The following is a 26,206-nucleotide window of genomic DNA, read 5'->3' as shown; positions in this document are numbered from 1 at the left end:
TGTAGCTTTGAATGGATAGTGTAGTATCATTTATGTTGGAAGAAGAGCCGAGGTAGGTCACAGGAACATATTGTATTGACTAGACTGGTAATAGTTGAAAACTGTGAAGAAAGTTCTAGACTTGAGAATGGTGGGTAGAGGGACTTTGGGCTCTTCGGTGATATTTTGTTTTTAGAATAAGAATGTGTGCTTGTGTACTGTTTGAGTTACAAATAGTTACCGATTAAAACTATAAAAATGTTTGAATGATTAATATCTATCTTTATGTCTCAGGCATAGGATAGTCCCTGTTTTTAACCACATACTGACCATTTACAATTTTTGAGAGGTGCCTCAGATGGCTCAGTCGGTTAAATGTTTGACTCTTGATTTCAGCTCAGGTCATGATCCTAGGGATCGAGCCCCTTACTGAGCTCTTGTGCTGAGCATGGAGCCTGTTTGAGATTCTCTCTCTGTCCCTCTACCCTGCTTGTGCACTCACTCTCTCAAAAAATAAAACATAAAAAAATAAAAATTTTGACCATGTATTATGTTGTGGAACAAAATCATTATATTTTAGGGTGCCTGGGGCTCAGTGGTTAAGTGTCCAACTCTTGGTTTCGGCTCAGGTCGTTATCTCAGGTTTTGTGAGTTTGAGCCCTGCATCGGGCTCTGCACTGACAGTGACTTCTGCTGACTTGGAATTCTCTCTCCCCCCTCTCTGTCTGCCCCTACCCTGCTCATGTTCGCTCTCTCTCAAAATGAATGAACTGAAAAAAATGTTCTTTTAATCAATATATTTCAAAAAGTAGAATTAGGTGATAGTAGGTGAGGGTTGCATTCTTTGGCCACTGTTATTCCAAACAAGTATTTAATCGTGTTGGGTCTTCTAGATTTTATAGTAAAAAGTTATTTGTTATTGTAGCTTTCTTTGTAATATTTAGATTCTGGTACAAGTGACTAAAATTTTAAAAATCGTTTACTATTGGCCTTAACACCCTTTAATGTAAAATAGAGAATTTACTGCCAGTGTTGTGTGAATACAGTAAACAATTGCTTAAATTATGTGACTCCAAAGAATAGGTGTTTTTTAATATGTAACTTTTTAATTTTTTTTTCCTTAAAGAGATGTGAAAGCTGGAAATATTCTTCTTGGAGAAGATGGCTCAGTACAGATTGCAGGTAATGATTAGTTTTTCTTTTAATTTTGATTTAATGGTCAGTAGAACCACCTTACTTATCTTGGATGTTTTCAGAGCCAGTTTTCTCTTCTGTTTCCTGGACTGTCCCTAGTCAAGCAGCCTATGTTGTCGATCCCTGCTTACTCTCAAGATACCCTCCACCACTCATCCTGCAGTTTTGATCTTAGACATTTTTGGCCCATTATTCATTACCTTCCAGTTATCACTCCTTACCCGCAGAGAGTCATCTTTGATGGGTTCTCCCAGCATCCTGTGCTTTCCTTTGAGGGAGAGGTAGTCAAGAGACCTCACTGTTTGTGAACTGATGTGCTATAGAGAAGTGATACAGCGCTGCTTCTGTCCTGGGGCGATTGGGGTGTTTGCCAGTTAAGAAGAGGAATCTGAGAGGTGAAAGTGCCCTTTTGGCAAATTCAGGGCTGAAGAGATAAGAGTTGGAGTCTAGGACCTGCCATCCTGGTAAAATACCCCCCCAGAGTGGCTGTACCGCGGGATCGTCAAGCAAGCCGCTCATCGGGGTGTCCCACACTGCTGGGACAGTCAGGTGTTTGGCAGGAGAAAGATAATCACCCAGACCATAAATCATTTCTTCACCCTTAGAAGATAATTTAAGGGGCACCTGGGGGGCTCAGTCGGTTGAGTGTCCGACTTCAGCTCAGGTCATGATCTCACAGTCTGTCCGTGAGTTCAAGCCCCGCATCGGGCTCTGTGCTGAGAGCTCAGAGCCTGGAGCCCACTTCGGATTCCGTGTCTCCCCCTCTCTCTGCCCCTCCCCTGCTCATGCCCTGTCTTTCTCTGTCTCAAAAATAAATAAAAACATTAAAAAAAAAAAAAGATAATTTAAGTGCGCATCTTCCTTCATGTCCCAACCTAAGGAAATATTTTAACCAAGCCACATAGCATAAAAGAAAAGATTGATAAATTTGACTCCTTTAAAATTCCCAGCTTCTCTTTATTGAAAGAAGAACAAATGGTTTATCATCATTAATAAACAAAAAGGCAAACCACAGAGTAGAAAAGATATTCGCAGCATGAATAACTGACAGAGGGCTTAAATTTAGAATACAGAAAGAACTCATTAAGAAAAAAAATCAGATAAAAAATGGGCAGAAGATTCCCAAATGAAGACATCAAAACATAAATGTAATAAAAGGTTTCAGGCTCACTAGTAATCAGGTAAATGCCTAGCACAGGCGTACTTGGAGATACTGTGGGTTTACTTCCAGACCACCACAATAAAGCAAATATTGCAAAATGGCAAGTCAAATGAATTTGTTGGTTTCCCAGAGTGTATGAAAGTTATGTTTACACTGTATTATAGTCTATTAAGTGGGCAATACAGTATTTCTGAAAAAACAATGTGCATACCTTAATTAGAAATACTTCATTGCTAAAACATGCTAACCATCCTTTGAGCTTTCAGTGAGTCATAAAGTTTTTGCTGGCGGAGCGTCTGGCCTCCATGTCGATGGTTGCTGACTGATCAAGGTGGTGGCTGCAGAAGGCTGGGGTGGCTGTAGCAGGGTCTTAAAAATAAGGCAACAATAACATCTGCCACAATGCACTCTTCTTTTCACAAACGATTTCTCTGTAGTATGCGATGCTGCTTTACCCACAGAAGAACTTCTTTCAGAGTTGGAGTCAGTCCTCTCAAACCTTGCTGCTGGGAAGTTAACGTGATATTCTAAATCCTTTGTTGTCATTTCAACAATCTTCACGGCACCTTTACCAGGAATAGATTCCATCTCAAGAAACCGTTTTCTTTGCTCGTCCATAAGAAGCAGTCCCTCACTGTTCAGGTTTTATCGTGAGATTACAGTAATTCATCACATCTTCAGACTCCACTTTTAAGTCTAGTTCTCTGGCTGTTTCCATCACGTCTGTAGGTACATCTTCCACTGAAGTCTTGAACCCCTCAAAGTCATCCATGAGTGTTGGAATCAACTTCTTCCAAATTCCTGTTCATGTTGACATTTTCACATCTTCCCATGAATCACAGATGTTCTTAATGGCATCTAGAATGGTGAATTCTTTCCAGAAGGTTTTCAGTTTACTTTGCCCAGATCCCAGTAGAGGAATCCCTAGCCTTATACAATGTGTTTGTTAAATAATAAGACTTAAAGTCAAAATTAACTCCTTGATCCACGGGCTGCAGAATGGGTGTTGTGTTAGCAGGCACGAAAACAGTATTAATCTCGCTGTACGACTCCATCGCAGCTCTTGGGTGACCAGGTACGTTGTCGGTAAGCAGTACTGTTTTGAATGGCATCTTGTTTTCTGAGCAGTAGGTCTCAACAGTGGGCTTCAAATATTTAGTAAGCCATGTTGTAAGCAGATGTGCTGTCATCCACGCTTTGTTATTCTACTGTTCCAGCAAGGAAGGGTAGATTTAGCGTCATTCTTAAGGGCCCTAGCAATTTTGGACTGGTAAATAAACATTGGTTTCAACTTAAAGTCACCAGCTGCATTGGCCCCTAACGAGAGTTAGCCTGTCCTTGGAGACCTTGAAGCCAGGCATTGAGTTGGTTCTAGCTAAAAAGTCCTAGGTGGCGTCTTCTTCCACGGGAAGGCTGTCTGGTCCGCATCGAAGATCTGTTGTTCAGGGTAGCCGCCTTTGTGAATTAACCTGCCTAGATCTTCTGGTAACTCGTTACAGCTGCTGCACCTTGCACTTGTATGTCCTAGAGACGGCTTCCTCCCTTAAGCCAACCTTGGCTGGCTTCCGACTTCTCTCTGCAGCTTCCTCACCCCTCTCTCCTTCCTAGAGTTGAAGAGAGTTAAGGCCTTGCTCCGGATGAGGCTTTGGTGTCAGGGAAGTTGTGGCTGGTTTGATTTTCTAGCCAGAGCACTAAAACTTTCTCCATGTCAGCAATAATTTCCTTCATGAATTTTTCCTTTTCACTCACATCTTGGCTAACTGATGCAAAGAGGCCTAGCTTTTTGCCCATTTGGGCTTTCAACATGCCTTCCTTACTAAGCTTCATCATTTCTAGTTTTTGATTGATTTAAAGTGAGAGACTGTGTGACTCTTCCTTTCACGTGAACACTTAGAGGCCCTTGTAGGGTTATTAATTGGCCTGATTGAAATATTGTTGTGCCTCAGGGAACAGGGAGGCCTGAGAGGAGAGGGAGAGAGATGGGGGAATGGCTGGTCAATGGAGCAGTCAGAACATACCCAACATGTATTGATTAAGTTCACCACCTTTTAAGGGCCTGGTTTGTGGCACCCCAACAATTGTAATCGTAACACCAAAAAATCACTAATCACAGATCACCAGAGCAAATGCAGTGATGAATGAAAAACTTTGAAATATTGCAAGAATTATCAAAATGTGACACAGAGACCAGAAGTTAGCAAGTGTTAGAAAAATGGTGCCCATAGACTTGCTGCGTGCAGCGTTGCCATAGACCTTCATCTAACAAACACAGTATCTGTGAAACATAGTACAGAGAAGCATTAAATAATAAGGTATGCCTGTCAGATGGTATTGGGATACCAAGTTATACTAGATGACCTGGCAAAAACATCTGACAGCACAGTGGTTAGTATCAGTGTAAAGCAAGGGAAAAAATCTCATATTCCAATAGTGGGAGAATAAATTAGTTCAAATACGCATACCCTAAAACTTTGGCTTCTGGATGTATGGCGTGGAGAAGATTATGCTTACGTGTGGCACAGTGTTCAAGAGCATGGAAAGTTTGAGACAGTCCCAGTGCCCTTCGGTAGTAGAACAGAGAAATAAATTATGGTTAACTTGTACATTGGAATACTGTATAGTGATGAATATGGATAGAATTACAACTGCATTTGAAAGCATTAATGATAAGAAGATAAGGTGAAAGAAAACAATTGAAATAGAATATATGGCATGTGATTTCATTTATATAGGTTTAAAACCAGGCACAGTTATGCTGTGTTGTTCAGAGAGGCAAAACCAAGTGGTCAAAAACTAAAGAAGAGTGGATTCTGGGAAGGTGGTGGAATAGGAAACACCAGGAATCTCTCCACACCTAGGCACAAACTGAACCAGCAGAGTCTGTCTGATGTAACTACTGTATTTTATAATTCTGCAGTTCCTTGGAAGGCATGCAAGCTCTAGGGGAAGGCTTGGAAGGTAAATTGCAGTTAATTTCAGTCCATTCCTATCCCCTACCCATCGGCCTCCTGGCAGGCAACTGCACACATGTTTTCGAAGCAACTGGCAGACAGCTTGTGTGACCCACAGTGGGCACAATGGACCCTGTCTTCTAAATATCATGGATCTGTGTTCTGATCACGGATTGCTGCCTCTGCTCACAGTGCTGCAGATAAAGAGGCAGACAGCCATTGTTGTGGCACTCTGTCCCTTCTAAGTGACTTCCAGGGGACTTTAAAGGCCAGCATCTTTTTTCCTTGCCTTCTGTTTTCTCGTCTTCCCATTTTTGGAGCCAGACATTAAAAAACAGTTACATTTATGAGGAAAATTGGAAAATGACTGCACATTCCAGGAAAAGGTACAGAAAAGTCCTGAGAAGAGCTTGTTTATACTTCAGGCTGATGCTTGACCAGAGACAGCCTATCACAGCCAAAATAAAAACAATAACCAAGAAAGCCTCAAACTTTGGGAAAGGGAGAGAATCTGATTTCCAGAATTGCCATATCATTAGATTCAAATGTCCAGTTTTTAACAAAAAAGTCACAGGGCATTCAACAAAACAGGAAAGTATAGCTCATTCAAAGGAAATAAAATAACAGTAACTGTCTCTGAAAAAGACTTGACAGCAGATCTGCCAGGCAAAGAAAACTAAAGGAAGATGTGGACAAACTCAAGACTACAATGTGTGAACAAAAATGGAATTAGGAATAAGGAGAGAGAACCTAAAAACAAAAAGGAAATTCTGGAGCTGAAAAGTACAATAACTTGTATTACAAAATGGAAAACTCACTAGAAGGATTCAAATGCAAATGCAGATTTGAGCTGGCTGAAAAAAGAATCGATGAATTTGAAGGTAGGAAAATGGAAAGTATGGTCTGAGAAACAGAAGGGACAAAGATTGGAGAAAAGTGAACAGAGCTCAAAGGTCCGTTGGACATCATCAAGCAGACCAATACACATGTGGGAAGTCCTAGGAGGAGGAGAGAGAAATGAGCAGAGAGAATATTTGAATAAATAAGTGCTGAAAACTTTCCAAACTTGATGGAAAACATGGATATAAACATCCAAGAAGCTCGGTGATCTCCAAGTCGGATGAACTCTAAGAGGCCTACACAGAGACGCCGGATAATCAAACTTACAAAAGCTAAAGACAAAGAATCTTGAAAGCAGGAAGATAGAAATGACTCCTCATAATCAAGGGATCCTCAATAAGGCAGTTAGCAGATTTCTCATCAGAAACCTTGGAAGCCAGAAGGCAGTGGGCCAGTGAATTCAAAGTGGTAAAAAAAAAAAAAAAAAAAAAAATGTCAATCAAGAATTCTGTATCTGGTAAAATCCTCCTTAAAAGTGAGGAATAAATCGAGACATTTCCAGATAAACAGAAGCTGAGGAACTTTGTTTCTGATAGATCTGCTGGCAAGAAATGATCACAGGAGTCCCACAAGGTGGAATGAAAGGACACTAGACAGTAACTTGATGCAGGATGAAGAAATAAAGATCTCATAAAGGTAAATACACGGGCAACTATAAAAGCTAGTATTATTGTAACGGTGGATTGTGACTTCACTTTTTGTTTTGTACATGAATACATTACTAAAAACAGTGGTCTCAAAGTCATTACTGTTAACTGGTTTGTGATTCCAAAACATATTTTCTGCTTAAGAGACCAATATATTTAGAAGAATTATCATTTCATATTTGAACACTGTGTATTAAGTTATAATTTTGTGATAACAACCAACAGGGGCATAGTGCTATAAAGGAGAAGAGATTTTGTATTATTGTAGTTACCCTGGTATAAATTCAAGATTTTAAAAAAACTTTTTTTTTTTTTTTTTTAATTAAGTAATCGCGATGCCCAACATGAGGCTTGAACTCACTACCACTTGATTTTGATCAAGAGTTGCATGCTCTACTGACTGAGCCATCCATGCACCTCTACACTGGTATAAATTCAGATTCAAGTGTTACAACTTTAGAATGTTAAATGTAATCTCTGTGGTAACCAAAAAATAAAAAAACCGGTTATAGAATATAAACACAAGGAAATGAGAAAAAAATTAAGCCTTTCACAACAAAAAGTAACTAAAGTAATGTGGGAAATGAGGGACAACACTAGAAGACATGGAAAACAACACAATGACAGAAGTTAGTGCTTCCTCATCAGTACTTGCTTCAAATGTAAGTTGATTACTCTCCAATCAAAGGACAGATTGGCAGAACAGATTAAACAAAATACTTAATCCAGTTATATGCTCTCTGTAAGGGACTAATTTTAGATCTCAGACACAAATACATTGAAAGTGAAAGGATGGATGGAGTGCCTGGGTGGCTCAGGTTGAGCATCCAACTTTGGCTCAGGTCATGGTCTCACAGTTTGTAAGTTTAAGCCCCACGTCAGACTCTGTGCTGACAGCTCAGAGCCTGGAGCCTACTTCGGATACTGTATCTCCCTCTCTATCTGCGCCTTCCCTGCCCACAGTCTGTCTGTCTGTCTGTCTCTCTCTCTCTCTCTCTCTTTCTCAGAAAAAAAAAATACAAAAAAAAAAAAAAAAAAAGAAAGTGAAAGGATGTAAAAAAGATACTCCATGCAAATAGTAACCAAAAGGGAGCAGAGGTGGCTATTCTAATATCAGAGAAAATAAACTTTAAATGAAAAAAGTTTACCAAACAGGGGCACCGGGGTGGCTCCGTTGGTTAAGCAGCTGACTTCAGGTCAGGTCATGAGCTCAGTTTGTGAGTTCAAGCCCTGTGTCGGGCTTTTTGCTGACAGCTCACAGCCTGGAGCCGGTTTTGGATTCTGTGTCTCCCTCTTTGTCTACCCATCCCCCGCTCACGCTCTGTCTCTCCTTCAAAAACAAACAAACATTTTAAAAAATTAAAAAAAAAAAAAAAAACAAATCAGGACATTACCCATTAACAAAAGGTTCAATGCCGCAAAAAGATATAACAATTATAAATATTTATATACATAATAACATAGCTAGCAAAATATAGGAAGGAAATAGAGAGTTGAAGGGAGAAGTGGCTCCACGTTAGTAGTGGGAGACTTCAGTACTCCACAATAATGGACACAACAGACAGGAGATAAGGAAATGAAAGATTTAATACAGTACACCACCTAGAGCTAACAGACACACACACAAAACAACAGGATCAGCATACATGTTCGTCTTAAGTGCACACGAGTTATTTTCTGGGGTAGACCATGTTAGGCCACATATTAAGTCCCAGTAGATTTTAGAAGATAACATACAAAATACCCTCTCTGACCCCTGTGGATAAAGTTAGAAATTAGTAGCAGAACACTAAAAGTGTCACAAATTTGTAGCAATTAAATAACACACTCAGACAACCAATGGATAAAGGAAAGCTCCGCAAGGGAAATCTAAAAATACAGATGAATGAGAGCAAAATCACTATTTATGGGACATAGCAAAACTGTTGGCTAAGGGGCAGGTTTATAGCTGTAGATACTTTATTTAAAAAATAAGATAGCAAATTAACTAGAAAAAGAAACTAAACCCAAAGCTGTAGCAGGAAGGAAATAATAAAATTTAGAGAAGAGATAAAGGAAATAGAAAATAGAAAAGCAGTAGAGAGGTGATGCTTAGGAAAGGTCACCAAAATTGATAAACCTTTAGCTCAGTGGACTAAGAAGAAATGAGAGAAGATTCAGGTTACAAAAATCACAAGTGAAGTAGATAAATCAGACAAAGTAGACTTCAGAATAAAGACTGTAATAAGAGGTAAAGAAGGGCATTACATGATGACCAAGGGTGTCAGTCCAGAAAAAAAAAAAGGATAAAACATCTGTAAAAATTATGCCCCCAATATAGAAGCATCTAATTATATAAAGTACATATTAACAAACCTAAAGGGAGAAGTAGACAGCAATATAATAAGAGTGTGGTAGGTCATCTAGACAGAAAAATCAATAAGGAGACATCAACCTTAAACGATGTTAGACTTAACATCCCAAAGCAACAGAATATTCGCTGTCCTCAAGTACACATGGAACATTTTCCAAGACAGATCATATATTAGGCCACAAAATAAGTCTTAATAAATTTAAGAGGCCTGAAATGAAATCAAGCATTTTTTTCTATCCACAGTGGTATGAAACTAGAAATTAACTATGTGAAGAAAATGGGAAAATGTAGGGCTATATGAAGATTCAGCAACATGCTACTGAACAACCACTGGGTCAGAGAAGAAAAAAAAATACCTTGTGGCAAATGGAAATAGAAATGTAACATATGAAATTTATTGGATACCACAAAAGCAGTTCTTTTCCCAATTCCCATCCCCCGCCCAAATCACCAATCTCTTGGTTCTGAAAACAAAAGCAGCTCTACAAGGGAAGTACATCATGGATAAATGCCTACCCCAAGAAATAAAAGTCTCAGACAACTTTATACCTCAAGGAACTGGAAAAAAGAAGAACAAATGAGACCTATTTAGCAGAAGGAAGGAAATAACAGACTAGGACAGAAATAAATGAAATAGAGACTACAATAACAATAGAAAAGATCATTGAAACCAAGAGTTAGTTCTTTGAAAAGATAAAATTGACAAACCTTTAGCTAGATTCACCTAGAAAAAGAGGATTCAAGGAAATGAAAAAAAAAAAAGTTAGAAATAGAAGGGATCATGAGAAACTACTATGAACAATTATATGCTAGCAAATTGGGCAATTTAGAAGAAATGGATATGTTTCTGGAAACATACAACCTACCAAGACTGAATCATGAAATAGAAAACCTAAACAGAACAGTTGCTAGTAAAATGGTTGAATCAGTAATCAAAAACCTCCCAACCCTCCAGTACCATTCAGCTTCGCTAGTGAATTCTACCAGACTTTGAAAGAAGAATTAATACCAATCCTTCTCAAACTCTTTCAAAAAACATAGAAGAGGTGGGAAACATTAAACATACTTTATGAAGGCAGCATTACCCTGATACCAAAACCAGACAAGAATGCCACAAGAAAATTATAGGCTAATATTCTAGTGGGCATAGATGCAAAAATCTTCAACAAATATCAGTATACTCAGTTCAGCAATACATTATTAAAAGGACCATACACCCTGATGAAGTGGGTCTTATTCCAGAAATGCAAGGTTCGTTCAACATCTGCAAATTAGTCAATGTGATATACCACATTAACCAAATGTAGGATAAAAATTGTATCAGATCAACATGTGGAAAAAACATTTGGCAAAATTCAACATCCATTCATAATTCTCAATGAAGCCAGTATAGGGGGGGAGCATACCTCAACATAATAAAGGCCATATATGACAAGCCCACAGCTAATGTTATACCCAGTAGCAAAAAGCTGAAAGCATTTCCTATAAGATCACAAACAAGGAAAAGATGCCTACTCTCACCATTTTTATTCAATGTAGTTGGAAGTACTAGCCAGAGCAATTAGGCAAGATAAAGAAATTAAAGTCATCCAAATTAGAAAGCAAGAAGTAAAACTGTCACCATTTGCAGTTGGCTTGATGTTGAACATAGAAAACCCTGAAGACTCCCATCAGAAAACTGTTACAATATTCAAATTTAGTAAAGTTGCAAAGTACAAAATCAGTACACGCAAATCTGTTGCATTTCTGTATGTTAGTAATGAACTATCAGAGAAATTAAAACAATCCTATTTACAGTTGCATCACAATAAGTAAAATATCTAGTAATAAATTTAATCAAAGAGGTGAAAGACCAGTCAGTATATGGAGAATTACAAGACATTAAAGAAAGAAGCTGAAGACATAGATATTCTTTGCCTATGAATTGGAAGAAATCATATTGTTAAGATGTACTACCCAAAATAATATACAGATTCAGTGTAACCCCTATCGAAATTATAATGTCATTTTTCAGAGAAATAGAGCAAACAATCCTAAAATTTGTATGAATCATAAAAGACTTTGAATAGCCAAAGCAGTCTTAAGAAAGAACAAAGCTGGAGGCATCATGCTCCCTGATTTCAAAGTATAGTATGAAGCTACATTAATTAAAACAGTATGATATTTGCATAAAAACAGACATATAGATTAATGGTACAGAAAAGAAAGCCCAGAAATAAACCCATACATACATAGGCAATTAATTTTATCATAAAGGAGTTAAGAGTGTACAAGGGGGAAAGGATAGTCTCTTCAATAAATGGTGTTGAGAAACTTAAACAGCCACAAGTAAAAGAATGAAGCTAGAACACCATCTTACATCATATGCAAAAATTAACTCCAGTTGAACTAAAGAATGAATGTAAGGCATGAAACCATAAAATACCTAAGAGAAAGCATGGATGGCAAGCCTCTTGATACAGGTCTTGGTGATTTTTTGAATCTGATGCCAAAAGCAAAAGCAGCTAAGGCACAAAATGAACAAATAGGAATATCAAACAAAAAATGTGCACAGCAGGGCGCATGGTGGCTCAGTCAGTGAAGCATCCCAACTTTCAGCTCAGGTCATGATCTCATGGTTCATGGGTTCAAGTTCTGCATCGGTGTCTCTGCAGTCAGCACACCCTGCTTCAGATCCCCTGTACTCCCCCTCTTTGTCCCTCCCTCCCTCCCTCCTTCCCTCCCTTTCTCTCTAAAATAAATAAACATTAAAAAAAAATCTTTTTAAATAATCTGTACAGGAATGCCTGGGTGGCTCAGTCGACTGGGCGACCAACTTCACTCAGGTCATGATCTCACAGATTGTGAGTTCGAGCTCTGCGTCAGGCTCTGTGCTGACAGCTCAGAGCCTGGAACCTGCTTCAGATTCTGTGTCTCCCTCTCAGCCCTTTCCCTGCTCACATTCTCTCTCCTTCAAAAACAAGTAAATGTTAAAAAAGATTCTTTTTAAATAAAAAAAAAAAAAATCTACACAGCAAAGGATATCAACAAAATGAAAAGCATCCTACTGAATGGGAGAAAATATTTACAAGTCATATATTTTGTAAGGGACTAATATCCAAAATATATAAAGAACTCCTACAATTCAATATCGAAAATGAACAATCTGATTAAGAAATGGGTAGAAGATCTGAACATACATTTTCCCCAAAGAAGACATACAGTTGCCAACAGATAAATGAGTTATTAGGGAAATGCAAATCAGAACCTCACACACATCGAGATGTCTCACACCTGTTAGAATGGTTATTATCTAAAAGCCTGGAAATAACAAGCACTGGCAAGGATGTGGAAAAACCAGAACCCTTACGCACTATTGGTGGGACTGTGAATTGGTGCAGCCAATGGAAAACAGTATGGAGGTTCCTCAGAAAATTTATGGTAGAACTTCTGTATGATCTAGTAATTCCACCTCTGGGTATTTATCTGAGGAAAATAAAAACACTAACTCAAAAAGAAATATACATGTTTATTGCAGCATTATTTACAATAGCGAATAATATACAACGGGGAAAAGACAGTATCTTAATTAAGTGGTATTGAGAAAATTGGACAGCCACATGCAAAAAAGTGAAGCTGGATTGGATCACTGTCTCACACCGTAGATAAAAATTAACTCAAAGTGTATCAAAGACGTGAATGTGGGGCGCCTAGGTGACTCAGTTGGTTAAGTGTCTGACTTCAGCTTGGGTCATGATCTCACATTCGTGAATTCCAGCCCAGGGTCGTGAGTTCCAGCCCCACATCGGGCTCTGTGCTGGCAGCTCAGAGCCTGGAGCCTGCTTTGGATTCTATGCCTTCCTCTCTCTCTACCCCTCCCCCGCTCACGCTGTTTCTGTCTCTCAAAAAATAAGTGTTAAAAAAAAAAAAAGACTTGAATCTAAGACCTGAAATGGTAAAGCTCCTAGAAGAAAACATAGATGGTAATCTCATTGATAAATGTCTTGGAATGGATAAATTGTGGTGTATACATACAATGGAATACTATTCAGTCATAGAAAATAATGAAATTTTGCCATTTATGATAATATGGATAGACCTTGAGGGTTTTGTCGTATGTGTAATAAGTCAGACAATAATGAAATGAAACCTAATATATGTATTAGACACAATGGGGCACCTGGGTGGTTCAGTCGGTTAAGTGTCTGACTTGGGCACAGGTCATGATCTCAGGGTTCGTGAATTCAAGCCCCGCATCCAGCTCCGTGCTGACAGCTCAGAGCCTGGAGCCTGCTTCAGATTCTGTGTCTCCTTCTCTCTTTGCCTCTCCCCTGCTCGTGCTCTCTCAAATATGAATAAACATTAAAAAAATTTTTTTATATTAGACACAAACTCACAGATAGATAGAACAGATTGGTGGTTGCCAGAGGCAGGAATACAGGATAGGAAAAATGGTGAACTATTTTTGTTTTTAGTTTAAGTAAATTGAGTCTTTAAGAATATGGGCTTAAGTAGACATTTCTCCAAAGATACGCAGATTGCTGATAAGCACATAAGGATGTTCAACGTCACTAATCATTAGGGAAATATAAATTTGAGCTACAGTGAGATCCCATCTCACTGAGCACCCGTCTCACTGAGCACCCATCAGGATGGCTGCTATCAAAAAACCCCCAGGGTGCCTGGGTGGTTCAGTTGGTTAAGCGTGGACTCCTGATTTCATCCAACTCTGGAATTTGGCTCCAGAGGTCATGATCTCGTGGTCGTGAGATGGAGCCCCACATTGGGCTCTGTGCTGAGAGCACAGAGCCTACTTGGGCTTCTCTCTCCACCCCTCCCCTGCTCGTGTGCACTACCTCTCTCAATCTCTCTCTCTCTCAAAATAATTTTAAAAAAAAGAAAAAAAAATAACCCAAGACTAGAAAATGCAGATGATGTGCAGACATTGGAACCTTTGGCCACTGTTGGTGGTAATGTAAAATGGCACAGCTGCTGTGGAAAATAATATGGCAGTTCCTCAAAGGATGAAAAACAAAATTACCAGCGTGCCTGGGTGGCTCAGTCTGTTCGGTGTCTGTCTGTTGATTTTGGCTCAGGTCATAATCTCACAGTCCTTAGATTGAGCGTGTCGGGCTCCACACTCAGCGTGGAGCCTGCTTGGGATTAGGATTCTGTCTCTTTCTCTCCCTCTCTCTCTGCCCTTCCCCCCTCCTTGTTCTACGTACATACATTTATACATACATACATACATACATACATAAAATTACTGTACTGTGTAATCTAGCAGTTCCACTTCTGCGTTTAGAATCCCAAAGAACTGAGAGCAGGGACTCATATAATTATTAGGACACCTATTTTCATAGCATCATTATTCACCATGGCCAAAATGTGGAAGCAGCCCACATGTCCCTCAGCGATTGAAAGAATACACAAAATATGGTATATGCATACAGTGGGATATTATTCAGCCTATAAAGTAAGGAAATTTTGTCATATGCTACAAAATGGATGGACATTGAGGACATTATACTCAGTAAAATAACCCAGCTACAAAAGACAAATAGCGTATGATTTTATTTATTTGAGGTCCTTAAGAGTATTCAAAATCATAGAAGCCGAATGTTAGAATGATGGTTGCCCGCGGCTGGGGAGGAGAAGGAGGGGTTACTGTTAATGGGTATAGACTTTTAGTCTGGAAGGACTACGCTAATAGAATGGATTGGAGCAAGGATGAAAATCTGTTGGGATGGGTCTGTGTTAAACTGTGTCTTAATCTAGTCAAGAACCTCAGTGGAAAGAAGAGAAAATGTGTTGTTTGTGGATAGGACTACAACTATATTATTTTCCTATTTACTTGTGTTAGTTGCCATATTTCTAATACCTTGCCGTTATATCTATTTCAGACTTTGGGGTTAGTGCTTTTTTAGCAACTGGTGGTGATATTACCCGAAATAAAGTGAGAAAGACCTTTGTTGGAACTCCTTGCTGGATGGCACCTGAAGTTATGGAACAGGTACTCTTTGTCTTTTGTCTTTTAAAAATGGCTTAGGGTTTTGTTACAGAATGGAAAAAACGGAGTAGTGTTTGCTTCTGTTTGGTATACAGGTTCCCCCACTAAGGCAAAGCAGTTTGTTCCTGTGAAACCTTTGATAAGCTGAAATGGTGCAAAACGAAGGAGCAATTACCATTAATTTATCTGGAAAAATTGTTTAGCGTTCCCAGACCTAAGAAATAACTTCTTTTAGGCTTTTCTGAAAGCAGAGAACACATCTTGCTATTGGATGCACAAAATAAATGGAGATAAAGAGCAGATGTGCACACACTGGGGAAGGAGCTGGGTGGCGCCAGTCTCGCTGTTCTGCGCACTGCCTCCGTGACGGCTGGCTATAGGAGCAAACGCTTGATGCCGTTTTCGCTTTTTGCCTTTTTCACAAAAGTAGAAATCCTCCGGATTTCTTTCAGTAAACAGGCACTGCTGTAGGTCTTCCATAGAGGCCAGGTGACTTAACGGGAACCTTTAAAAAGTAGGGGATACAGGGGCGCTTGGGTGGCTCAGTCGGTTGGGCGTCCGACTTCGGCTTGGGTCATGATCTCACAGTCTGTGAGTTCGAGCCCCGCGTCGGGCTCTGTGCTGACAGTCGGAGCCTGGAGCCTGATTCGGATTCTGTGTCTCCCTCTCTCTCTCTGCCCCTCCCCTACTCACACCCCTCCCCTGCTCACACTCTGTCTCTGTCTCTCTCAAAAATAAACAAACATTAAAAAAAAAAAAAAGTAGGGGATACATGTGCTACACTAACTCTGGGAGATCCGTGTCTCTGTTCCTTGGTTAAGGATCCGTCCACCGTTAACAACAACAGCAAAAAGCCTGTAGATCTTTGTAAATGATACATACAACTCAGGATTTCTACCACACACAACCTAAGCAATAATATAATGAAGACTGGTTCGATAGTAGTTTCCGCTTTACAAATTAAATGACCTAATCTTTGTACGTGTAGTTTCACTGCTCTGGTTTTTGGAGGACTGGTTTTGCCCACAACTCCATTTCCGTTTGCTCTGAAACAACTGCAGTCAGATGTCACTCATCTAGCCACCTTACGGATACTCTGCTGTTCTCAAATTATGCTCATTCCTTATTCCTTGTTTTACTTGTTTGTTGTCCTGTCATTTGAAGCATTTGGACCTTTCCACCTTGATTTACGTCTTCAGCTTCCCTAGTGTAGTTTTCCCCATTCTTCCCCTACCTGTCAGGCCGTTTCTCTGACTTCTTTTCTGTCTTTCCTTCTATGTCCCAGGACCTTGTTCTCGAATTCTTCTCTCACTAATGTGTCTCATCTCCACTTCCCACCTAATATGTCTTCTTTCTTTCCTTTTTTTCTTTCTCTTTCTTTCTTTCTTTCTTTCTTTCTTTCTTTCTTTCTTTCTTTCTTTAACATTTATTCAGTTTTTGATAGAGACAGAGCGTGACCGGGGGAGGGGCAGAGAGTGAGGGAGACACAGAATCTGAAACAGGCTCCAGGCTCTGCACTGACAGCAGAGAGCCCGACTCGGGGCTCAAACTCACCGACCGTGAGATCATGACCTGAGCTGAAGTCAGACGCTTAACCGACTGAGCCAGCCAGGCGCCCTCACCTATTATATTTTCTAAAGTATATCATGCCAGTCCTATTTCCTAAGCCTCTAGGTGGAGGTTTCCAGATCCCTATAGATGTTTTACCTAAATGTCCTAGAAATACATCAGAGTTGGTATTGTAGAACCGAATTCACTTTCACTCCGTTATAATGCCTGTATTCGCCCTGTTGGTGAGGGAAGCATTCCCACCCTAGGGACACAACACCTGGTTCTGGGCCTGCGAGACCGACAGCAGTTTATTAGTCGCATATACACATAGGTTCAGGGAGGAGGACACTGCATGTCACATGGGGCTGTATTCAGGAAGAGAGTGAATAAACAGTTGCTGTGGGAAACAGGCTTTGTAGTATCGAGAGAGCGAGGTGCTCCTCGGTTTCCTTGCGAGGGTGTGATTGGCTCATATGGTTAACTCTGAGGGCTGGTCGGGAGCTGAAGCCTGCTACTCAAGGCTAAGCAGGAACTTTGCTTGTCCAGGTGATAAACAAGGTTGTTGGGCTAGGGGACTTTACCCTCGGGAACAGACTGGAGAGGGGAACTTGCACTTGGCTCATTAGAGGCCCACCTCCTTACTGGATGTCAAGGCAGCACATCATATGGAGCTTTAATTCCAGGTCTCAAACCACACCCCACCCTACCCCACCCCCACCAACCCATTTCTTCTCCTGTGTTGCTTAGGATGGAAAATGAAAATATTTAATTTTATAATGTGCTCATGCCAGTATAAAAGGAAAGAAATTTGGCAACATGGTCACATTAAGAACTTTGAAAATATTCACACCCCTTGTATCTTTTTTCATTTTAAGTTATGGAACAGGTTAAAATAGTACCATAACAGGATAAAACAATACCGTAACATAGAAAATTTGGAAAACAGGACTTACCACTACTGCCTAACAATTTTGTTCTAGTTCTTTTTCTAAAAAAACCAAACAGAGGGGCCCCTGGGTGGCTCAGTCGGGTAAGTGTCTGATTCGGCTCAGGTTATGATCTTGCGGTTCATGGGTTCACGCCCCGCATCAGGCTCTGTGCTGACAGCTCAGAACCTAGAGCCCGCTTCAGATTCTGTGTCTCCCTCTGTCTCTGCCCCTCCCCCGCTCACACTTTGTCTCTCTCAAAAATAAACATTAAAAAATGTTTTTTTAAGAAAAAAATTTTAAAAAACATAGTTGATGTACTTTTATAATAGTATCAAAACTTGTGAAGAATTTTGTATTCATTTTTCTTCGTAAATGCTTTATCACAAGTGATTTTCCATATTTTCATATAGAATTCATTTACATTGCTTTTAGTTGACTATGTAACATTTCTTTTAACTGAGTATCCCATACTTAATTTCACCATTTCTGGGGAACATTTATTGGGATTGCTTTTTCTTCTTCTGTTACCAAGTATAGTTAGCTTTTGCTTACTCTAGATTACTTTGATGGTTTAAAACTTGGCCCCCAGGTGGCTCAGTTGGTTGGGCGTCCAACTTCAGCTCGGGTCATGATCTCATGGTTTGTGGGTTCGAATCCCACGTCAGGCTCTGCGCTGACAGTTTAGAGCCTGGAACCTGCTTCAGATTCTTGTCTCCCTCTCTTTCTGCCCCTCTCCTGCTCGTGCTCTGTTTCTCTCTCTCAAAAATAAATAAGTATAAAAATTTTTTTTAATTAAAAAAAGCTTATGAACACTTTCGTGGTTCTTGATACATATTAGAAGCTTTTATTTTTTACTTTTTTTAATTTTTTTTTTTTAACGTTTATTTTTGAGACAGAAAGAGATAGAGCGTGAACGGGGGAGGGTCAGAGAGAGGGAGACACAGAATCTGAGACAGGCTCCAGGCTCTGAGCTGTCAGCACAGAGCCTGACGCGGGGCTTGAACTCACGGACCGCAAAATCATGACCTGAGCCGAAGTCGGCCGCTTAACCGACTGAGCCACCCAGGCGCCCCTAGAAGCTTCCTTTTAAAAGTACTTTTAGGGGCACCTGGCCGGCTCAGTCATAAGAGCATGTAACACTTGATCTCGGGGTTGTGGGTTCAAGCCCCAGGCTGGGTGTAGAGATTACTAAAAAGAGAAATAAAATAAAAGTGCTTTTAGGGTGGCACAAGTAATCATGTACACCTTTATGTTCTTTACAGGTCCGAGGCTATGATTTCAAAGCGGACATCTGGAGTTTCGGGATCACAGCAATTGAACTGGCCACCGGGGCAGCTCCTTATCATAAATATCCACCAATGAAGGTGAGGCTCACAGTCAACATCCTACCCCAGCCCATGTCCCAGTTTCTTTGCAGAGGCTAATCCTAGGAGTGAATGGATTTGAAAAGGATGAGTTTTTATAACTGTAAAGTGGGAAGCTATTTTGAGGACAGAGGAATGGTTTATTTCTCAAAAGGAGGTGGGGGAGGAGATGGGGTTTACTTTTCATCCATTGCCGGCAGTGACTCCAGAATTGTAGCCAAACATATACATGTTAGCCTGTTTGCTCGGAATGAGAAATACCTCCAGCTTTTAGTAAGTCCATTTCAGTAAAATATAAATTGAATCTGAAAAGCAAGTGTTAATTCTAACTACAACCCCTTTTTATTCCCTATTTTATTTTAAAGTAGTGTTGACTTTGTGTTTAGAAAAATGGCTTATGCTTATGGGGTGCCAGGGTGGCTCAGTCGACTAAGCATCCGACTTCCACTCAGCTCATGATCTTGTAGTTCAGGGGTTTGGGCTCCATGTCAGGCTCTGCACTGACAGCTAGGAGTCTGGACCCTGCTTCGGATTCTCTATCTCCCTCCCTCCCTTTCTCTCTCTGCCCTTCCCCCACTGTGTTCTCTGTCTCAAAAACAAATGAATACACTTAAAAAAACAAAAGAAAAATGGCTTATGCTTTTATAAAAAAGTCACACAGTCTAGAAAAACACAAATCACCCCCAATCCCACCACATAGATATGACCTTCATTACTTACACCTCAGTGCATCAAGCTAGTATGTTGCCATGAAAGTCAGAGAAGGAAGAGATTTAGGATGGGCAGAATAATCAAAATAGTCAGTTACTGCAGAGAAGGTGGAAGACTGACAAGTGAAAAAGGCCGTAGCTCTATTAAGTAGGCAGCATCAGCGATTTCTGGGATCCAAGTGCTGGAGGAGTTCTGGGAAGAGAAGGCCAGATTACTAGGGGTCGTGTTAAAACAGAGCCAGGAATAGGTAAAATCAGCCATGGTTTTACTTGTTATTTTATTTTATTTTATTATTTTGCTAGGATTCTACTTTATTTATTTATTTATTTATTTATTTATTTTTAAATGTTTGTTTTTGAGAGAGTGCAAGCGAGGCAGGGCAGAGAGAGAGCGACAGAGGATCCCAAGCGGGCTGCACACTGACAGGCTGACAGCAGCGAGCCTGACTCCGGGCTTGAACCCACGAACTGCAAGATCATGACCTGAGCTGAAGTTGGGTGCTCAACCGACTGAGCCACCCAGGCGCCCTGACTTTACATTTTTTTTTAAAGTAGTTTGGCAGTATAAGAATGGGGACAGAGGAAGAGCCTGAGTGGCTCAGTTGGTGAAGTGTCTGACTCTTGATTTCAGCTAAGGTCATTATATCGTGGTTCATGAGTTCAAACCCCACATCAGGCTCTGTGCTGACAGTGGAGAGCCTGCTTGGGATTCTCTGTCTGTCTCTGTCTCTCTGTCTCTCTCTGCCCCTCCCCTTCTTGCTCTTGAAACAGAGAAAGAAAGAAAGAAAGAAAGAAAGAAAGAAAGAAAGAAAGAAAAAAGAAAGAAAGAAAAAGGAAGAAAGAAAGAAAGAAAGAAAGAAAGAAAAGAGGAAGGAAGGAAGGAGGAAGGAAGAAGGGGACAGAGGACTTGAAGAAAGGGGTGTTGTGTTTGTTTTGTTTTTTAATGTTTCTTTATTTTGAGAGAGAGAGAGGGTGAGCAGGGGAGGGACAGAGAGGGAACCATGAGATCACGATCTACGCCAGAGTCAGGTACTGAACAGACTGAGCCACACAGGCGCCCTGTGAAGAAAGGTTTCTAACTAAAGGACATTCATTGCTAATACCGTTGAGCCCTTGCAACAGTTACTGTTACCTGGGAAACCAACTGTCTGTAGGATATTGTTTGTGTGGAAAAGGTCTAAATAACAGTGTTCCAAACAACTGGTCTAGATGTGAACTTTCAGAAAATATAGCCTCATGTATTGTGAGGTTGTCTATATTGAAGAATCTTGGCCACAGTACTTTACTGAATTTTCACAAGTTTATGTTGTATCGAAAATTCTTCCAGGTTTTAATGCTGACACTACAAAATGATCCTCCTTCTCTGGAAACTGGGGTTCAAGATAAAGAAATGCTGAAAAAATATGGAAAATCATTTAGGAAAATGATTTCATTGTGCCTTCAAAAGGATCCAGAAAAAAGGTAAAATATGAGATAAAGGTTACGTTTGTCTTCATGAAATATGTGAACCATTATGGGAAGTCTAAGTATCACATACCTACATTCATGTGCACAAAATTATTTCTGCATATTCACATATATTTATTTAAATATAAACTTTAGAAAAAATATACAGAGACTATTACACTAGATTGGAAATGAAATTAATTACTTTCTCCCTTCTTTTTAGTATACAGTGTATACTCTAAATAGTTCAGCTATTTCCTGGTTACGTTTTTATAAATCTGTACATTGTGAACTCTCTGTGTTAATAAAATGCCAAGTTAGTGGAAGGACTTGTTTTCAGCTTGTACTTAAAAGTTATGAGCAAACAAGTATCTTAATGCTGTTTACGATTTTTTTTTTTTTTTAATTTTTTTTTAACGTTTATTTATTTTTGAGACAGAGAGAGACAGAGCATGAACGGGGGAGGGTCAGAGAGAGGGAGACACAGAATCTGAAACAGGCTCCAGGTTCCGAGATGTCAGCACAGAGCCCGACGCGGGGCTCGAACTCACGGACCGCGAGATCGTGACCTGAGCCGAAGTCGGACGCTCAACCGACTGAGCCACCCAGGCGCCCCTGTTTACAATTTTAATAACAAAAGAAATACACATAGCCAATGTTATATCTAAGGCCATGTAATCATATATGTATTTCCTTATTGGAAAGATTTTAGTAATCATACCAAAAATTCATAGCCCTTACTTGGTAACACTAGACAGATTGGATGCCAATAAGTGAATAAACATGATCATCTAATGTGTGTATCTTTATGAATTAAACAGAATCAAATATGTTGGAAGTCACTGAGTACAACCTTTTATCTGTGAGGTCAATGAGCTACCTAGTCATTGAGGTGGGACTTGAATCCAAAACTTCTGATTCTGAACTAGGGTTCATTTTGTTCTGTATCTCATTTTTCTGTTTCACGTACATATTCCACTCAGTTTTTTAGCACTAAGAATTTTTAAATTTTGATTTCTGTGAAGATCAACAAATAGAAAAGATTTCAATCGAAGTCATGTCTTCAGTATACTTAATGGGGCTTCAGAGTTTATTGTTGGAAATATTAGAAAAGGTAAGAAAAATAGGTAGCAAAGGTCAAACTTGTGCCATTAGAACTTTGTTTCTGAACAAATTGGTATAAAAGATAGGAGACTTTTGCTTCTGCTTTAGTTAATTAACTAAAATAACAGACTTTGTCACAAGCACCTATAAATGCTGAACAAATTTATCAAACTTAAAAAAAAAAAACAAATCAGGGAAGAAATATCATGAACCACTCCTGTGGCTGCCCTCAGTGGGACACTGTTCCTTTTAATAACCTACTCGGTTAGATTTCAAACTCCCACGTGGGACTGGAAATGAGATCTTGGGTCCAGCCATTGGGGATCTGAACTGAGATCCCTGCTTCAGACTAAGACCTCCACAAGTCAGCCTTCTGAGTAAAAGGATGGACCAGAAAACAAAATATGTGTCCATCATCACAAAGACACACCAAAAACTCGTCTTGAATAATCAAATCCTCTGACCTGGACATTGTGTAGGTTGACAGTCTGAATTTATACTACCCATATTATCCAGGAACCCACAAGATTAAAGAGTCAAAAAGAATTATTGCCAAGCCAATTTTATTTCTGACAGAAGCAACTAGAAAACTGTACTGTTCGAACTGTTCGAAACTCGAGGTCCGTGAGGTTCCTCCAAATAATGCCCCATTGAAGAGATCACGATCCGAAATTATAAAACACACAGTAAGATAGTACACAGCAAACTAGAGTCTGCAGACACAGCGAACAGGAGAATCCGTGCTCCAGAAGCTTTGGATAATGCAGAGATACCTGAAGAATCTATAAAATAAGTATATTTAAAATAATTGGGGCGCCTGGGTGGCTCAGTCGGTTAAGCGTCCGACTTCAGCTCAGGTCATGATCTCACAGTCCATGAGTTCGAGCCCCACATCGGGCTTTGTGCTGACAGCTCAGAGCCTGGAGCCTGCTTCGCATTCTGTGTCTCCTTCTCTCCCTGCCCCTCCCCTGCTTGTGCTCTATCTCTCTCTGTCTCAAAAATAAATAAAAACGTTAAAAATTTAAGAAGAAATAATAATTAAAATCCTAATGGAAGAAATCAAAACCATAAGAAAAGGATATGACTGTGACCAAGAAAACAAACAAAGCTGCTTAGCAATGAAAAATAAAGTAACAAAAATGTAAAATTTAATGGATTGCCTTGAGCGTAGGCTAGACTTAGTGTTTTGCTTCTGATGAATCGAGTATGAAAAAGGAAATATAGTAGCTTCAGAGTGGAGAAGCCTGGTGGACACCTCTGTCACAAGTGATCCAGGTTAACCTCACCAGTAAGAAGGCATATTGATTATTATATGCTCCCTGATACAAGGTGCAGGGTGTATCACCTCTGAAACGTTCCTTCCCAAAATCTTTAACTTCAGTCTGTAGTGAGAAAACATCAGACACATCCAAATTGAGGAATAAGCTACAGACTCCCTGACCAGCACTCTTCACAAGTAAGGAAAGGGACGACTGAGGAAGCATCCCAGATTGGAGGAGATAAAAAAACATGAAGACTAATTGAAACGTGGTGTCCTTAATCAGATCGCGGAACAGACACACGACGTTAGAGCAAAAACTGGGGAAATCTGAATAAAGTCTATAGTTTATAGTGTTATACCAATATTAATATATTAAAGACTGTAATTGGGGCGCCTGGGTTAGTTAAGTGTCGGACTCCAGCTCAGGTCATGATCTCACAGTTTGTGGCTTTGAGCACCACGTCGGGCTCTATGCCGACAGGAGCCTGCTTAGGATTCTGTATCTCCCACTCTCTCTCTCTGCCCCTCCCCTGCTTATGGGCACGGGCTCTCTCTCAAAAATAAATAAATATAAATATTTTTAAAAATAAATTCTATAATAGTATAGCAATGTTAATATTTTTAGTTTAGTTAATATCTTGATAATTATACCATGGTTATATAAAATGTCAGCATTAGGGGAAGCTGGTGACAGGCATGTAGGAACACTGTAGTATCTTTGCATCTTCCTATAAGCTTAAAATTATTTCAAAATAAAAAAGTTTTTTAAAAAAGAAAAATATCTAGAAGCTGTAGAACATCTATTTCCAGTTTGTAAGCCAAAATTATACCTTGTTGAGAACATTTCCAAGTTCAGAAAAAAACTTAGATGGGTTGGTTAAATAGAACAGCCAGTAAAGCACACAAAAAAGAGAATTATTTATTGACTCCTAATCAAGTTACCAGGTAGTGTTGTAAACACTGGACATACATCATCTTAACATATATCATCCCTTGAGGATGACACTATTATCTTCGCTGTTTTACGAATGAAACTGGAACATAGGTTAAGTACCATTGCCCAAAGTCACACAGCCAGAAAATGTTGGAGCTAGAATTGCCACCCATACAATTTGACTGTAGAGTTCCTGCTCTTACTCAATCACACTACACTATATTGAGGAAATGGCTCAGAATGCAACACGGAAAGATTTTTAAAAATGGAAATAGAGGGGTGCCTGGTGGCTCAGTCGGTTAAGCTCCCGACTTCAGCTCAGGTCATGATTTCGCGGTCTGTGAGTTTGAGCCCCGCGTCAGGCTCTGTGCCGACAGCTCAGAGCCTGGAACCTGCTTCAGATTCTGTGTCTCCCTCTCTCTCTGACCCTCCCCCGTTCATGCTGTGTCACTCTCTGTCTCAAAAATAAATAAACGTTAAAAAAAAAAACTTAAAAATGGAAATAGAAAAGAATGATGAACATTTGGGAGACAGAATGAGAAGGTTCAGTGTGTGTGTGTGTGTGTGTGTGTGTGCGCGCGTGCGCATGTGCATGCATGCATATGTACATCCACGTGTATATACATACACATGCACATATAGAGACTTTCCAGGAGAGATTAGAGAGAATGGGAGAAGCAATATTCAAAGAAATAATGGCTGAGAATTTTGTAGAATTGATGAAATACCTATATCCTCAGATTAAAGAACCATCCCCCCAAATTCCAAGCGGTATTTCCCTTTTCCCATTTGTACACAAGTCATGAAACTACAAAGGCAAAGAGAATCTATTAAATGCAAACTGAGGGGGCAGATTACCTACTGAGGAATAGTAGGTAGACTGATAGCCACTTTCCCAATAATAATCAGTTGAGGCCAGAATATACCGGAATAATGCTGAAAGAAAATTACTGTTAACCCAGAATTCTCCATCCAGTCAAACTCTTATTCAAGAATAAGCATGAAATTGAGATTTTTTTCAGACAAAAATTTCCAATCACGTTTTATCAAAGAACTCCTGTAAATTTTACTTTATCATTATCATTCATTATCAGGGAAATATAAATCACAACCACAATGAGATACCACCTCAAACCTGTAAGAATGGCTAAAATTAACAACTGAGGCAACGACAGATGTTGACGAGGATGAGGAGAAAGAGGAACCTCTTGCACTGTTGATGGGGATGCACACTGGTGCAGCCGCTCTGGAAAACAGTGTGGAGCTTCCTCAAAAATTTAAAAATAGAACTACCCTACAACTCAGCAATTGCATTACTATGTATTTATCTAAAGGATACAAAAATGCTGATTCTGTGGGGCACGTGTATCCCAGTGTTTATAGCAGCACTATCGACAATAGCCAAAGTATGGAAAGAGCCTTAATGTCCATCGACTAATGAATGGATAAAGTAGATGTGGGGTGTGTGTGTGTGTGTGTGTGTGTGTGTGTGTATATGTGTGTGTGTGTATATACATACATATACATATATATACACACACATATATATGTATATATACATATATATTCAGCAATCAAAAAGTGAAATCTTGCCATTTGCAACAACGTGGATGGAACTAGACTGTATTATGCTATGCGAAATAAGTTAGAGAAAAACAGATATTATATAATTTCATTCGTGGAATTTAAGAAACAAAACAGATGAACATAGGGTAAGGGAAGCAAAATTAAG

At 39.7% G+C, this 26,206-nt stretch overlaps 1 protein-coding gene across 2 annotated transcripts in view; it reads left to right on the top strand.

Moving 5' to 3' along the window:
* The window catches only part of OXSR1 (oxidative stress responsive kinase 1), a 101,876-nt gene that overhangs the window by 53,087 nt on the left and 22,583 nt on the right, over window positions 1–26,206 (top strand). For both annotated transcript variants that reach the window (XM_060638257.3, XM_060638258.3), the window contains 4 exons: window positions 1,106–1,161; window positions 15,069–15,178; window positions 18,918–19,019; window positions 21,057–21,190. In XM_060638257.3, the coding sequence (XP_060494240.1) occupies window positions 1,106–1,161; window positions 15,069–15,178; window positions 18,918–19,019; window positions 21,057–21,190 (402 nt within the window). The remainder of the gene's footprint in view (window positions 1–1,105; window positions 1,162–15,068; window positions 15,179–18,917; window positions 19,020–21,056; window positions 21,191–26,206) is intronic.

This window comes from Panthera onca, chromosome C2, assembly GCF_046562875.1.
Source record: "Panthera onca isolate mPanOnc1 chromosome C2, mPanOnc1 haplotype 2, whole genome shotgun sequence".
In the NCBI taxonomy this organism is placed as follows: Eukaryota; Metazoa; Chordata; class Mammalia; order Carnivora; family Felidae; genus Panthera; species Panthera onca.
Note: the sequence above shows the minus strand (reverse complement) of the source record. Positions and strands in the feature narration are given on the sequence as shown.